We start from the raw sequence: 15,463 nt of genomic DNA on the forward strand, positions 1-15,463 counted from the left end.
TGTGGATTTACTTTTTTCTGCTTTTTTTTCTTCTGAATTACCTCCAATTTGCTTAGATTTATTTTAATAGTAAAATCCAGGACAATTTCTCTGCCTATGTTTAATTTCTACAAGATCAGGGGTCTTGTTTGTCCTCTATACAGAGATATCACCACTGCACAGAAGAGTACTTGGTACAAAAAAGGCGCCTAATAAATATTTGTTGAGTTAGATAAGTAATCAATAAAGAAAGCATCACAATGGAAAAATAAGTAGAGTCTGGAATGCAGTTATGGACTTCAGAGTAAAAGAGGTAATATTGTTCTATATTTTTCTCATATGGAGGAAAGTCTAGCACCATGTAAAGATTCGAGGAATCATTTTTCGAGGTCTATGTTGTGGAGAAAGTTTCTGAAACATAAATGTAGTTGGCCATCAGCAGAACAAAGACGATGTGCAGAAGTAAACGTTCCAGACCAAAATCCTAAGAAATAGGCATTTAATATCTTCTCCAGTCTTCTTTAATTTCCAGAAAGGTTGCACTGCAAATATTTTGCAGATGTCTTCTAATTTGTCTCTGTTTTCATTGTAATATGTGCATGGAAGGGTATGTCTTGATTAACTTAGGTTCTAGTAGAATCTAGAAGTTATGATGTTTCTTGGGATTCTTTAGTATAACTCCAGGTATTCCAACACTCATGTGCTGCTATTATAATTTCCATTAATTCCAAATTTCATGTATTGGCATATCTGTTGCAATCCTACTTCTCGAACATCCCTAAGGAGGAAAAGGCTGAGAAGCACTGGAAATGTTATTAATCACAGTTTGTAACAGAATCTATTTTCTCCCTTAACACTTCCCAAAATATTTTATCTGGATTATTTTCAAATTATTTTGGCAATGATTTGATAGGAAAGATTGTTACAGTAGGTTTCATTTTGGATCCTTTTTTAGCTACTCCTTCCAGTTTTGAATGAGTCACATTCTTAGTCTTAACTTCACGTAATATATTCCCACTTAATAATACCAATGAATATAAATCTCATTTGTTTTCAAATATATTTTAAGGATAACTGGCACAGAAGGATGGAAATATACTATTCTATAAATAACAAAATTATCTTCATAAATTTCTACTTTTTTTAACGTTGACAAAGTTCTCCAAAGATTTAAGATGTGTAGAGATTGCATAGATTAGGGTGGCATTTCATATTTCATTTCTAAAATGTAAACATGATTTTTATAGCTTCTAAAAAAGCATGCCTAAAGGATAAAGAGAGAAATTTAAAAGATTATGTCTCATGCAAACATCTATACTTTTGTTTCCATTTATTTTAGAATAAAAGTGGTTTTACATTTTATCTCAGGGCTGACAACCATCAGACACAATATAAATCTTCAAGTATCTGAAAGGCTGCTTTTCAGGCAACGTGAAGTGATTTTTTCTTCGAGTACCTGTAAAGTACTGACTCTGAAGCAGGAGTGCCTTAATAGTTTTATAAACTCAATCAATAGAATGAATTTTTTTATTTTCTCCTTTTCTTTCTCTCGCCTTCCTTCCTGCCTTTCTTTCTCTCTCTCCCTTCCCTTCCCCTCCCCTCCCTCCCTCCCTCCTTCACTCCCTTCCTTCCTTCCTTCCTTCTTGGTCTTGCGCTGTAACCCAGGCTGCAGTGCAATGGCAAAATCATAGCTCACTGTAACCTCAAATTCTTGGGCTCAAGGAATCCTCTGGAATGCATTTTCAAAGAGATGGTCGTAGGTCTTCTCCTCAAAGATGTTTAAAAATGGGATCAGGCCGGGCTCAGTTGCTCATGCTTGTAATCCCAGCACTTTGGGAGGCCGAGGCGGGCGGATCACGTGAGGTTGGGAGTTCGAGACCAGCCTGACCAACATGGAGAAATCCCGTCTCTACTAAAAATACAAAATTAGCCAGGTGTGGTAGCACATGCCTGTAATCCCAGCTATTTGGGAGGCTGAGGCAGGAGAGTCGCTTGAACTGGGGAGGTGGAGGTTGCAGTGAGCCAAGATCACACCATTGCACTCCAGCCTGGGCAACAAGAATGAAACTCCATCTCAAAAAAAAAAAAAAAAGTGGGGGGGGATCAGGTTTGGCGTACTGGCATGCGCCTATAGTCCTAGCTACTGGGGAAGCTGAGGCAGGAGGACGGCTTGAGCTCAGGGTTTGAGACTGCAGTGAGCTATGACCACACCTGTGAATAGCCACTGTACTCCAGCTCAGGTGACAGAGTGAGACCCTGTCTCTAAAACAAAAACAAACAAAAAAATTACAGTTAAAAATAAAAAAAAAATTAAAAATAGGATCAGCAGCCACGAATGTGACAAAAGTAAAGTACTTGAATTTAACTTTCAGTACAAAGATAAATAGCCTCTAGATAATGTGGTCAAGTGGAATTGAATAACTGAGATATCAGAAAATTAAAAATTATTACATTATGTAATTTTATATAGGTTCATCAAATTCTCTGATTCTCGAACTTTAAACAATGCAAAGTCTGTTTCACAAATGAGGACACTGGGATTTATCATATTCAGGACACTTGCTCAAGATCCTCAGCCAGTTAAATATGGAGAACTGAACAAAGGTATTAATCTCTATAAAAGACACAAGGACAAAATGAATGGGTGAAGAAAAACCAAACCTTTGAAAGTACGAGACAGATGGAGGGGGACAATGACAGCCTTCAGGAAGGTTGACTCATGAACCATTGGTGGGAAATCTAGGAAGCCACCTGTTTTGTACCACAGAACTGCCCAGAAGACTCAGGAACTAATGGAGCCAGGTACCCCCAGAGGCAGAGTTTAGGGTGAAGTTGAAACAAGAGAGTGTATTTAAGAAGCACCAGGACCTGACATCTCCCTGATTCCATATTGCTTATGACTGCCCCTCCTCAATGTCTGTAGATGACTGGCAAGAGTGAAGAGAAAATCTCTGGCAAGGAGAGGCTAGTGAGGGCTAGGGAGGAGACACTAAAACAGATGAGAGTTGGGGTACTTTATGAAAAAGGGAATTAAGTGAAAAAAATAATAATGGATGTTGAGATTCTCCACTCCCCGCCTCTCACCCCCCACCACTTCCCAACCTTCTTCCTCCTCTCCAAATGGCTGGCAGCTTGCATATTTTTAGGGCAGGGCTAAGTGGCACAGCTCCTGAGGAGTCTTTCATACACATGGTTATGTAAATGACGTCCCCTGGAGTCATGCAGGGTCTAGTTTGCACTGTCATACGAAAAGGTCCCGGAGCAGAGGCACCTCTTCTGAGAAACTGAACCAGCCCAAGACACAAAACCCAACGGTAATGATGTCAAGAGATTCACCAACTAAGTGGTCCAGCTGGCTCTACCAGCAGTGAAGCGAACATTTGACAAGCCCCTATCATGAGCACAGAGCCTTAGATCCACTCTTTGGAACCCCATTAACTTCTAGCCAAGAATCACCAGACTGAAGAAATCTCTATATGAAAGACAGAGACTGAAATAATTAGAAAAAAAAAACTTAGAGGAAATAAAATATGCAGGAAGAAGACAAAATTATCATTAATATATGAGAGATGAGAAGCTAATGCATATGTGGAAGACAAGCAGTGTTGTATTACAGTAAGAAACATTCACAGAGCAAAAAAGAGCTCTTGAAAACTAAAAATGTGATAGTAAAAATGAAAACTCAATAGAAAGGTTAGAGAATAATGTTGAAAAAGTCTCCTGGCAAATATAACAAAAACATCTAAATTAGAGAAAATGTTTTAAAAATTAAAGGATCGGTTAGGGAAATCTGACATTTGAATAGTAAGATTTTTAGAAGTTGAGGACAGAGAAAAAAGATGAGATGACATCAAATGCAACTTAAGGAAATTCCCTGGAACTGAAAGATGCATGTTTTCACAAAGGGTCTACTGTGTGCCTAACAAAATAAATGAAAATAGACTCATACTTTAGTATATCATCATGAAATTTCAGTGCTTTAGGATGTTAACTGATTATTAGCCAATAAAATTCAAAATGCATAATATATTGATGACCCCTCAAAATTTTAAATACTTTGAAATAGTTGGCCAGGCACGGTGGCTCATGCCTGTAATCCTAGCACTTTGGGAGGCTGAGGTGGGCAGATCACAAGGTTAGGAGATCGAGACCATCCTGGCTAACACGGTGAAACCCCGTCTCTACTAAAAAATACAAAAAAAATTAGCCAGGCGTGGTGGTGGGCGCCTGTAGTCCCAGCTACTCTGGAGGCTGAGGCAGGAGAATGGCGTGAAATCGGGAGGCGGAGCTTGCAGTGAGCCGAGATCGCGCCACTGCACTCCAGCCTGAGCGACAGAGCGAGACTCTGTCTCAAAAAAAAAAAAAAAAAAAAAACTTTGAAATAATCATTGGATCAAGGGGGAGCTTAAGAGAGAGATGAAATCAGTAAGTCAGTAGAAATAGGAATATTTTATAATCAAAGCCTTTAGGAGGAAACTATTGTCTCAAATGTCCACATTATTAAATACAAATGATTAAAAACTGAAGGAACAAACTACTCTTATGAAATTAGGAGAGGACTATGGAAACAGCCTGATAAGGTATTAGTAAAGATAAAATAAGACATTAATAAATTAGAAAACATACAAGAAGGATTAAGAAATAAAAACCTAATTTTTAAGAAAAACACAAATGAGAAAAATCTTATGAGTTAAATAAGCTTCGTACAAGCCTAATGGTGGGGAGCACAGGGTTGGGGAATGAAACTGACAAGATCGGAAATCAAAAGGAGAAATAACCACAGATATGAGAGAGATTTAAAAGAATCTTGAGTGCGAGAAAAATATTTGTGTCTGAGTGGTCTAGAATAATTTTCACTAATGTGAAAGATATAATCCATTTTGAAGTTAAAAATAGAATGGGAAACAATATATATAGTGATAATTTTTTTAAATAAAAGCAGATATATGTACGGAAAAATAAACAGTATGAACAAAAGTCATTTCTAGGCATGAAATTATGGGTGATCCTGATAGTTTTGCTGATATGCATGGGTAACTTTTCTGTTGAAACATATATTGGTTTTATAGCAATATATATTTTGCTATAAAATATATATTATATTAATATATTATATATAATAAAATTATAATAAGCGCCAAAAGAGAATTTAAGTCACTGAACAGTAACTGTTCGATGTAACATTTAAGGAAAGATGATTTTAAATTCCCCAATTTCCTTTGCAGTTTCCACACCAACATGATTGATTTCGCAGCAACATTCCTGTTGCAATGCTTCATGTTTCTCATATTTCTGGGACAATGGTAATACAGCGGAGTAATGATTATTTTCTCCTTCTATGAGATAAAGCCAATAGAAACCGAAATTTGATTATTATTTTTCTCTTTTAGAAAACTTTTTTCTTTTTTTGAGACAGGGTCTTGCTTTGTTGCCCAGGCTGGGGTGTGATCACAGCTCACTGCTGCCTAGAATTCCTGGGCTCAAGGGATCCTCTTGCCTCAGCATCCTGAGTAGCTGGGACTATAGGCCACACCATCAAGCCCAGCTAACTTTTAAAATTTGTAGAGACAGGATCTCACTAGGTTGCTCAGGCTGGTCTTGAATTCCTGGGCTCAGTCAATCCCCCCACCTCAGCCTCCCAAAGTGCTGGGATTATAGGTGTGAGCTACTGTGCCCAGTTTAGAAAACTCTTATTATGAAAACATTAAATATGTACAAAAGTAGAAAGAGTAGTAAAATGAACTCTTATATTCATCACCATCTTCCACAATTGTCAACAAATCTTATTCCCTCTGTCCATTCATCCCCAGCCCCACTGAGTGATTCTGAGGCAAATATCAAACATCATATATTTTCACTCGTAAGTATTTCAGTATGGCTCTCTGAAAGACACACTTTTTTAAAAATTTTACTACAGTGTCATTATCCCACCTGAAAATTTTAATGTGTTTTTCTTCGTTTTTTTTTTTTGAGACGGAGTCTCACTCTGTCACCCAGGCTGGAGTGCAGTGGTGCGATCTTGGCTCACTGCAACCTCCGCCCTCCGAGTTCAAGTGATCTCCTGCCTCAGCCTCCTGAGTAGCTGGGATTACAGGTGCCTGCCACCGCTCCCGGCTAATTTTTTGTATTTTTAGTAGAGATGGGGTTTCACCATCTTGGCCAGGCTGGTCTTGAACTCTTAACCTCATGATCCACCCACCTCGGCCTCCCAAAGTGTTGGGATTACAGGCGTGAGCCACTGCACCTGGCCAATTTTAATTTCTTAATATCATCAAATATCTGGTCAGTGTTCACATTTATTCAATGGCTTCAAATTGTTTACAGTTTATTTCAAATAGGACCTAAAGTTTATCTAATTCATAAGTCTTTTCAATATTTATTCTTTCTACTTTTCAATTTATATTTATTTATTTATGAGGCAGGGTTTCACTGTTGCCTAGGCTGGAGTGCAGTGGTGCAATCTCAGCTCACTGCAGCCTTGACCTCCTGTGCTCAGGTGATCCTCTGGCCTCAGCCTCCCAAGTAGCAGGGACTATAGGCATATGCCACCACACCTGGATAATTATTTTTGTGGGTTTTTTGTTTGTTTGTTTGTTTTTTGTAGAGACAGGGTTTTCTCAGGTTGCCCAGGCTGGTCTTGAACTCCTGGGCTCAAGCAATCCTCCCCGCCTCAGCCTCCCAAAGTGCTGGGATTACAGGCGTAAGCCAACCACACCCAGCCTAAGTTTATTAATTTTACATTATATCTGCAATTGGTTGATATTTGTCTTATGTTCACTTCCCTTTTGATAGAAACTTAAGAGTTTCAATATCTATGCATTAGACAATTCATTGATGAAATGTAAAAAAATCTATAAATGTAGTTAATTTTTTTAGAAAAAATTCACATATTGATAGACCCCAGGAAACTGCTTGAAAATTATTAATGTAAAAGTGATTTGAATAGGAATTTTAAAAGGAAAACATATATTAAATATCATGTTATATATATATATTGTTATTAGGGCAATAATTGGGAGTTAACGTCTCTCTCAGATTCAGTGAACCACACTCTTTTGGTTTTTCTTCTGCTGTTTACTCTGAGTCCTTTATTAGGTCCTCTTACTCTACCTGATCTCTAAATGTTGGGGTTCCTCAGTAGGCCATTTGAAGCTCACTTCTTTTGCATCATTTTTTTATGAGATCACTGTAATACCCCTAGTTGTAAATGATGTCTTTATTGGCAAAATGGACCAAAAACAGTTCCACATAGCAAATACCAAAACAAAGTAAAAAGGGCAAATGACACCTGGCTTACAAAAATTGCAGCTTCAATCAAGAGTTAATATATAGAGCTTCTTAAAAACAGAAAATAAAATAATCAGCCAGGTGTGGTGGCTCACGCCTGTAATCCCAGCACTTTGGGAGGCCGAGGTGGGCGGATCACGAGGTCAGGAGATCAAGACCATCCTGGCTAACACGGTGAAACCCCGTCTCTACTAAAAATACAAAAAAATTAGCCGGGCATGGTGGCAGGCGCCTGTAGTCCCAGCTACTCGGGAGGCTGAGGCAGGAGAATGGCGTGAACCCGGGAGGTGGAGCTTGCAGTGAGCCAAGATCGTGCCACTGCACTCCAGCCTGGGCGACAGAGCGAGACTCCATCTCAAAACAAACAAACAAACAAAAAAACCATAAACGTAGCCAGGTGTGGTGGCGCATGCCTGTAATCCCAGCTACTTGGGAGGCTGAGGCAGGAGAATCGCTTGAACCTGGGAGGCGGAGGTTACAGTGAGCCAAGATCATGCCACTGCACTCCAGCCTGGGCAACAAGAGTGAAACTCTGTCTCCAAAATAATAATAATAATAATAATAATCAATGATCCTATACAAAAATGGGTTAGAGACAGGCACAGACTGATTATAGAAAAAGATGCAAATAGTCGTTAAAAAGATAGATTCTCCACCCCACTCATGATAAAAGAATGCAAATTAGAACTATACTGAACATTTTTATCACTTAACAGCTTGGCAAAATTCCAAAAGTTTGAACATATACTTTAATGGTAAGGCTATGGGAAAGCAAGCACTCTCATACATAGCTTGTGGAAATAAAAACCAAATTCGAGGCACATCTTCACGAGATGAAAACAAAATCAACTTCAGCCCTGACTGCAACCTCTAGCTCGATTCCAGAGTCCCCGAAAGCACTGAAGCAGCTGGACAAAGAGCAGGTTAGAAAGGCAGTGGACACTCTGTTGACACATTGCAAGTCCAGGAAAAATGATCATGGATTGCTTTTGAACAAGAATGAAAATGTATTTTTAATGGTGATATTATGGAAAATTCCAAGTAAAGAACTGAGGGTCAGATTGGCCTTGCCTCCTGGTATTCAATCACATTTAGAAGAAATCTGTTTATTTACCAAGGATGAACTCAATTCAACTCCTGAAAAGACAGAACAGTTCTATAGAAAGCTTTTGAATAAGCATGGAATTAAAACCGTATCTCAGATTATCCCCCTCCAAAACTTTAAAAAAGGAATATAAAGCCTATGAAGCCAAGCTCCACCTTCTGAGCAGTTTTTACTTCTTCCTTACTGATGCCAGAATTAGGTGGCTCTTACCTTCACACATTAAGAGACATTTCTATCAAACAAAGAAAGTTCCAGTATCAGGCTGAGGCGGGCAGATCACGAGGTCAGGAGATGGAGATCATCCTGGCTAACACAATGAAACCCCGTCCCTACTAAAAATACAAAAAAATTAGCCGGACATGGTGGCGGGCACCTGTATTCCCAGCTACTCAGGAGGCTGAGGCAGGAGAATCGCTTGAACCCGGGAGGCAGAGGTTGCAGTGAGCCAAGATCGTGCCGCTGCACTCCAGTCTGGTGACAGAGCGAGATTCTGTCTCAAAAAAAAAAAAAAGTTTTCAGTCTCTGTAAACCTTCTGTTCAGGAATTTATCAAGAGAGATCAATAGGTGGAACCGTCTAAGTATTTCTAAAAGTGGTTCTTGCAGTGCTATACACATCGGTCACGCTGGGATGCAGATTGAGTACATCGTTGAAAACATTGTTGCTGTCACAAAAGGACTTTCAGAAAAATCGCCAGAGAAGTGGGAGAGCGTGAAACTTCCGTTTGTGAAAACTGAGAAATCGGTTGCCCTTCTTATTTTTTCCTTGTTTGTCAACAATTGGGATGAAGCCAGCAGAAAATTTATGCTTAATAAGTAGAAAAAAGCAGCAAGGAGAAAACGAAGAGAAGAAAATCTTGAAAAACAAAAGGAGAGGAATAAAAACAAAAAGAAAAGGCAACACAGGCTAGCAAGCCTGCATCAGTCCTAAGTAAAGATGACGTGGCACCTAGAAGTGGTGGCACTGCAGTGAAGAAACCATAATCGAAGAAGAAACAGACTCCAGAACATGAGAATAAAAAATGCGGCAGAGGAACAAGCCCAAGATAAAGTGACAAATGAATCAAAAGATGAAATTCCACAACTGGTAACCACAGGAAAAACTCCAGCTCATGAAAATATACAGATTGAAAAACGTGCTATAGGACGAGGTCGGGAGTTTGAGATCAGCCTGAACAACATGGAGAAACCCCGTCTCTACTAAAAATACAATACTAGCTGGGCGTGGTGGCGCATGCCTGTAATCCCAGCTACTCGGGATGCTGAGGCAGGAGAATTGCTTGAACCCAGGAGGCGAAGGTTGCGGTGAGCGGAGATCGCGCCATTGTACTCCAGCCTGGGCAACAAAGCAAGACTTTGTCTTAAAAACAAAAAACAAAAAACAAAAACAAAACAAGAAGAAAACGTGCTACAGAGAGAAGTCTCCAAAAAAGAGTCCTGATCCCAACACACCTAGTGGGAAGAAGATGAAAGGCCTTGCCAGCCTCTGAGACCCCAAAGGCTGCAGAGTCTGAGATCCCGTGGAAAGGCCCAGGGAAGAAGCCAAAAATTAATGAGTCAGTGAAGGAAAAAAAATACTTCACTGGGGAAAAAAGCCTGAGACAGGTACAAAAAAGCCAGAGGCCAAGTTTTTTACTACTTTTCGTAAGTCTGTGAGAAAAGTTTCCCATAGCCCCCCAAAACGACCCCCAAAACCCAAAGTACCCCAGTCGACCTAAAGTCAGTGATTCAACTGGAAGGAAACATTAGAACTACCTGAGGAGCTTTTCAGAAATACTGGGGTCCTGGCCCGGTGCGGTGGCTCACGCCTGTAATCCCAGCACTTTGGGAGGCGGAGGCAGGCGGATCACAAGGTCGGGAGATCGAGACCATCCTGGCTAGCACGGTGAAACACCGCCTCTACAAAAAAATACAAAAAAATTAGCCTGGCGTGGTGGTGGGCGCCTGTAGTCCCAGCTACTCGGGAGGCTGAGGCAGGAGAATGGTGTGAACCTGGGAGGCGGAGCTTGCTGTGAGCGGAGATCGTGCCACTGCACTCCAGCCTGGGCAACAGAGCGAGACTCCGTCTCAAAAAAAAAAAAAAAAGATTTCTTAAAGCCTCCATAGGTCCATAGGTAATTCTGACATATGATGTGTTATTTTAATAGAGGTTTATTTGAAATTACATATTCTGCATTATTTAATATTCTGTTACATAAATGTTGTTATTAAACAATAAGACTAGTAGTTAATAGTACTAATGCGGGAGAAGGAAAGGAAGACTTATTTGGGGAAAATTCAGACTGCAGAAGTGGCCTGCCTGAAAAGTCACAGCAACAGGCAAAAATAAAATAACCTAGGAAAAAAATCTCAGGCTGCACCTGCAGACAGATAAGCAGACAGGGTCCAGCACAGAGGCCCTTTGTTCTTTGTATTAATAGCAAGCTCCCAGGAAAAAGTTTCCTCCTCTTTTCAGGCATATACACGTTGGGAGCCTGCACAGGAAGGAGGAGATCTTACCTAAAACAAACCCACAGTTATACAAACAAGAGAAGCAGCTCTTTGTGCTTGTCTAGAGACATACCCACAGCTGCGTAAGATAAGGGGAGTTGCACAGACACTTTACTGATAAGTCACTCAAACTGTTACAGAGATGAGAGGAGTTTCTTTTCTTTTTTTTTTTTTTTTTTTTTGAGACGGAGTCTCACTCTGTCACTCAGGCTGGAGTGCAGTGGCACAGTCTCGGCTCACTGCAAGCTCCGCCCTCCGGGTCCACACCATTCACCTGCTGAGGCAGGTGGATCGCCTGAGCTCAGGAGTTTGAGACTAGCCTGGGCAACATGGCAAAACCCCATCTCTACCAAAAATACAAAAAATTAGCCAGGTGTGGTGGCATGCACCTGTAGTCCTAAGTAGTTTGAAGGCTGAGGTGGGAGGATCACTTGAGCCCGGGGTCGAGGCTGCAGTGAGCTGAGATTGTGCCACTGCACTCCAGCCTGGGTGAGAGAGGGAGACCCTGTCTCAAAAATAAATAAATAAATATAGTGGACGAACTAAACTGATATTTTGATATTATCCGTATTTAATTTAAAAACTCACAAAAACAGTGCCATGTTTCTTTCTGCCACATGATACAGTAGGATATGTTAACTCTTTCTGCTTCCTTTTCTGAAAATATTTATCTGAGCAGCCTGTAGGTCCTCCTTAATTTATTTTATGTAACGGTAAAACTGATGTAAAATCCACTTTGACTTGCAGCTCTGCTCTTATCAAACTCATGTGACACTGGGTTCCAGTGTCAGTACAATATGATGACATTAAGCTAAATTTCATCTCAACACAAGTGTTGAATCACGGAATAGTTAGGATTTTATCTACTAGCAACAACAAGATTTAGACTTGTAGGAATTAATTTCCATCTCTCCAAAAATGGCCATCTACTCTGTATGTTGTTTGGGTAGATCATTATTTGTCAATCAGTTCCTTTGCATCCATTCATCACATAGTCTATGTCTAAAATGCCCGTTGCTTTTTCAACATTAGAAAGAATATTGGATGTCATCAGAAGTTAAACGTTTCTCAGGGAAAATGGTTTTTAAATCAGAGAGGTTAGTAGAAATCAAATATGGATTTCAAATAAATTACAGTTTTAGTAAATAAATTAAAATGGTTTCACTTGGCTGCCCTGTTCTGGTTGTAAATGTGTATTTGAAATATATATGTGTGTATATTTGTGTATTTAAAATATATATGTGTATATTTGTGTTTGAGATATATATGTATATTTGAAATATATGTAAGTTCTGAAGCAGTCTTATTTACAAAAAAAGAGTGTTTTTTCCTCTATCAGTTTTTGTCACAACCTATACATGATCCTGAACAACTCAGATGCACTCATCTCATCCTTTTCTAGATATCTCATGGTCCTGCAGAGATCATTAACAGTTCTGGAAAACTAGCATATATGTTTCTACTTTATTGTAACTCTTTTCTACATTCTCATCCTCAAATGTATTTAGTGAGTACCTACTATAGGCCAACCACTGCCCTAAGTCCTGGGGACACAGCTTTGATCAAAACAGGCAAAACTTCTGCCCTTGGGAAATTATTCTGTAAGAGAGATAGGCATTTTTAATTTTTTTAATTTTTTGAGACAGTCTTGCTCTGTTGCCCAGGCTGGAGTGCAGTGGCACGATCTCGGCTCACTGCAACCTACACCTCCCAGGTTCAAGTGATTCTCCTGCCTCAGTCTCCTGAGTAGCTGGGAGTACAGGTGCATGCCACCACACCTGGCTAATTTTTGTATTTTTAGTAGAGATGGGGTTTCGTCACGTTGACCAGGCTGGTCTTGAACTCCTGACCTCATGTGATCCACCCATCTCAGCCTCCCAGAGGACTGGGATTACAGGCCTGAGCCACTGCGCCCGGCCATTCTTAATGTTTTTAAACCAACTTTTGTGAAGTTCGATTTACAAACAATAAAATGTACACATTGTAAGTATATACTTCAGTGAAATTTTACAAATGTATTCACCCACACAGGCACTACCTTAATCAAAAACAGAATATTTACATCACTTCAAATCAAGCTCTATCCAAGTTAGTCTCTTCTTGAGCCCTGAGCAGCCACTAATCTGTTTTCTGTCACTATAGATGTCTTTTAAGAGCTTGGGGTCTCACTTGGGGAATCATACTCTTGCATTTGATTTCTTACTCTGTCGCCCAGGTTAGAGTGCAATGGCGCCATCTCGAGTCACAGCAACCTCTGCTTCCTGAGTTCAAGGGATTCCCGTCTCAGCCTCCCAACTGGCTGGGATTACAGGCACACGCCACCATGCCCAGCTAATTTTTTTGTATTTTTAGTAGAGACAGGATTTCACCATATTGGTCAGGCTAGTCTCCAACCCGTCCTCTCCACCTGCTGGCCTCCCAAAGTGTTGGGATTACACGCATGAGCCACCATGCTCAGCCTGATTTCTTTTACTCAATATATTTTTGAAATTCATTCATGTTGTATGTCAAGTAGATGATCCCTGTTTATTGATAATTACATTCATTACATTGTACGGATATGCCACAAGTTGTTTTTATTCAACAGTTGATGGACATTCGGGTTGTTTGTAGTTTTTGATTATTAAAAACAAAGCTGGGCCAGGCGCGGTGGCTCACGCCTGTAATCCCAGCACTTTGGGTGGCTGAGGTGGGCGGATCACGAGGTCAGGAGTTTGAGACCAGCCTGACCAACATGGTGAAACCCCATCTCTACTAAAAATACAAAAAACAGCCTGGTGTGGTGGCAGGCGCCTGTAATCCCAGCTACTCAGGAGGCTGAGGCACGAGAATTGCTTGAACCTGAAAGGTGGAGGTTGCAATGAGCCGAGATCAGGTCACTGCACTCTAGCATAGGCGACAAGAGCGACACTCTGTCTCAAACAAAAACAAAAACAAAGCAAAACAAAGCTGGTATGAACATTAATGTACAAGCCTTTGTATGAATATGTTTTTGTTCCTAAGTAAATTCGTAGATTACTGGATCGAATGATAAGTATATGATTATAAGGAAAGACTGTAAGTTTTCCAAAGTGGTTGTACCATTTTGCATTACCACCACCAACATAACAGAGGTCCAGTTGCTCTGCATCCTTGCCAACATTTGGTATTATCTTTTCCATCTTTTAATTTTGGGCCATCCTAAAGAACAGGTGGTGATAAAGATGTGCTTCTTACCTGCGCCCGTCTATTTATGTAACCACATTTAAAAACTGATCATTTTATTAATAAATTAAAAAAATCTAAAACATGTAAGAATCTGAAATTAAATGTCTGGCTTGACTTTGCAGATATTTTGAATCTATGTTCCCTCACGAAACTCCCAGGCGCTGTATAGGAAACACAAATCCGTTGTCAGGCAGCAGTAGCACGTTATTGCTCTCGGAGCTTGGCTGCTTGTTCGTGCTCGCAACCACTAAGGTCTACGCAAACCTCCACGGTTTCCTTCCGCCTTCGCGTCACCTTTCTAAGAAATTCCCAGAGGGCAGCGCAGACGGGGCGGGCTCTGAGGCTCCGGGCTCCGCCTCTTTCCGGGAACCGCCCACTACCCGGGGCTCCGACAGAGGGTGAAAAAAGATAACTTCCGGTCTCGCGATCGTCTCTAATCTCGCGAGAAGAGAAGGCGGCCGCCATCGGCCGAACGGAGGCGGTGGCGAGGGAGGGGGTGTGGCCGGGGAGCGCGAAGTCCCCGGGAGTAAGGGAGAGGGGGCGGGGTCGCGCGTCTCGGGCATACGCATGCGTGCACGCTGTCGGTCGGACTGGGCTGAAAGGGGAGGGGGCGGCGGCGGCAGAGGCGGCATCGTTATTTCCGTAGTCCGGACAGTGCGTGGCGGCGCGGGTGACCACGGGAGAAGTAGGTGGGGACCGCCCCTGCGTAGCCATTGAAACCCTCTCGCTCGTGTGTCCGAGAGCCGCAGCCCCCCGCGCGTTTGGCGGACCCTGGGGACCCCAGGTCACCCTGCGGCCCCGGCCCTCCCGCTGCGCGTCAGGTAGGAGCCGCGGGCTCCCCAGTGCCCGCTGTCGGCCGAGGCCCCAGTCTTGCCCGGTGTTGCCGAGGCGACGACCTGGCGCCGGACGTGCCCGCCCTCCCGCGCGGCGACAGCTCTGTCCTTGCTTACGCGCCCAGTGGGACCGGCGCTGGGCCGGGCTGACCCGGGCAGGGCGGAAGGGAAGCGGGTGCCCGCCTCAGGTGTGCCTCGGCCCTAGGCCCGGCCTGCGGGACCCTGCGGTGCGTGCCGGCTCCTCATTGCTCCCGGCGAGGTTCTGCCTGGGTCCTGGCCGGCCCTGGCCCGGGAGAGGTCCCAGCGAGCTCTGGCCAGATGAAGGGCTACTTTGATTGACTTCGGTAGCTGCCGCATGGGGTCCTGGGCTGCGAGAGGGGACCCTGAATAGTTGCTTGGTCATTTGTGGCTATTATTGAAAGTTGGAAGCTCTGGAGTTGTTCTTTTCGGGCCAGTGGTGAGATGGTTTGTGATTTTTCTTCTTAAACAGTAGGAAGGCAAAATGTTTATGGGCCCTGGTAGGTGGTGGGCTAATAGTCAATAAGCAGCAGGAGTGTTAATTGA

The 15,463-nt window shown here is 42.0% G+C and overlaps 1 protein-coding gene and 1 pseudogene across 6 annotated transcripts in view; both read left to right on the forward strand.

The window, feature by feature from the left end:
• Positions 1-8,099: 8,099 nt before the first annotated feature.
• LOC100936392 (ribosomal L1 domain-containing protein 1-like) lies at positions 8,100-10,155 on the forward strand (annotated as a pseudogene).
• A 4,352-nt stretch (positions 10,156-14,507) lies between these two features.
• Positions 14,508-15,463, forward strand: part of NAA35 (N-alpha-acetyltransferase 35, NatC auxiliary subunit) — an 80,390-nt gene continuing 79,434 nt past the window's right edge. Inside the window, exon 1 of one of the 6 annotated variants that reach the window (XM_024251718.3) lies at positions 14,508-14,751. In XM_024251718.3, coding sequence (XP_024107486.1) covers positions 14,634-14,751 — 118 coding nt within the window. In that variant the 5' untranslated portion in view covers positions 14,508-14,633. 6 annotated transcript variants of the gene reach the window in all.

This window comes from Pongo abelii, chromosome 13 (assembly GCF_028885655.2).
Source record: "Pongo abelii isolate AG06213 chromosome 13, NHGRI_mPonAbe1-v2.0_pri, whole genome shotgun sequence".
Classification (NCBI taxonomy): domain Eukaryota; kingdom Metazoa; phylum Chordata; class Mammalia; order Primates; family Hominidae; genus Pongo; species Pongo abelii.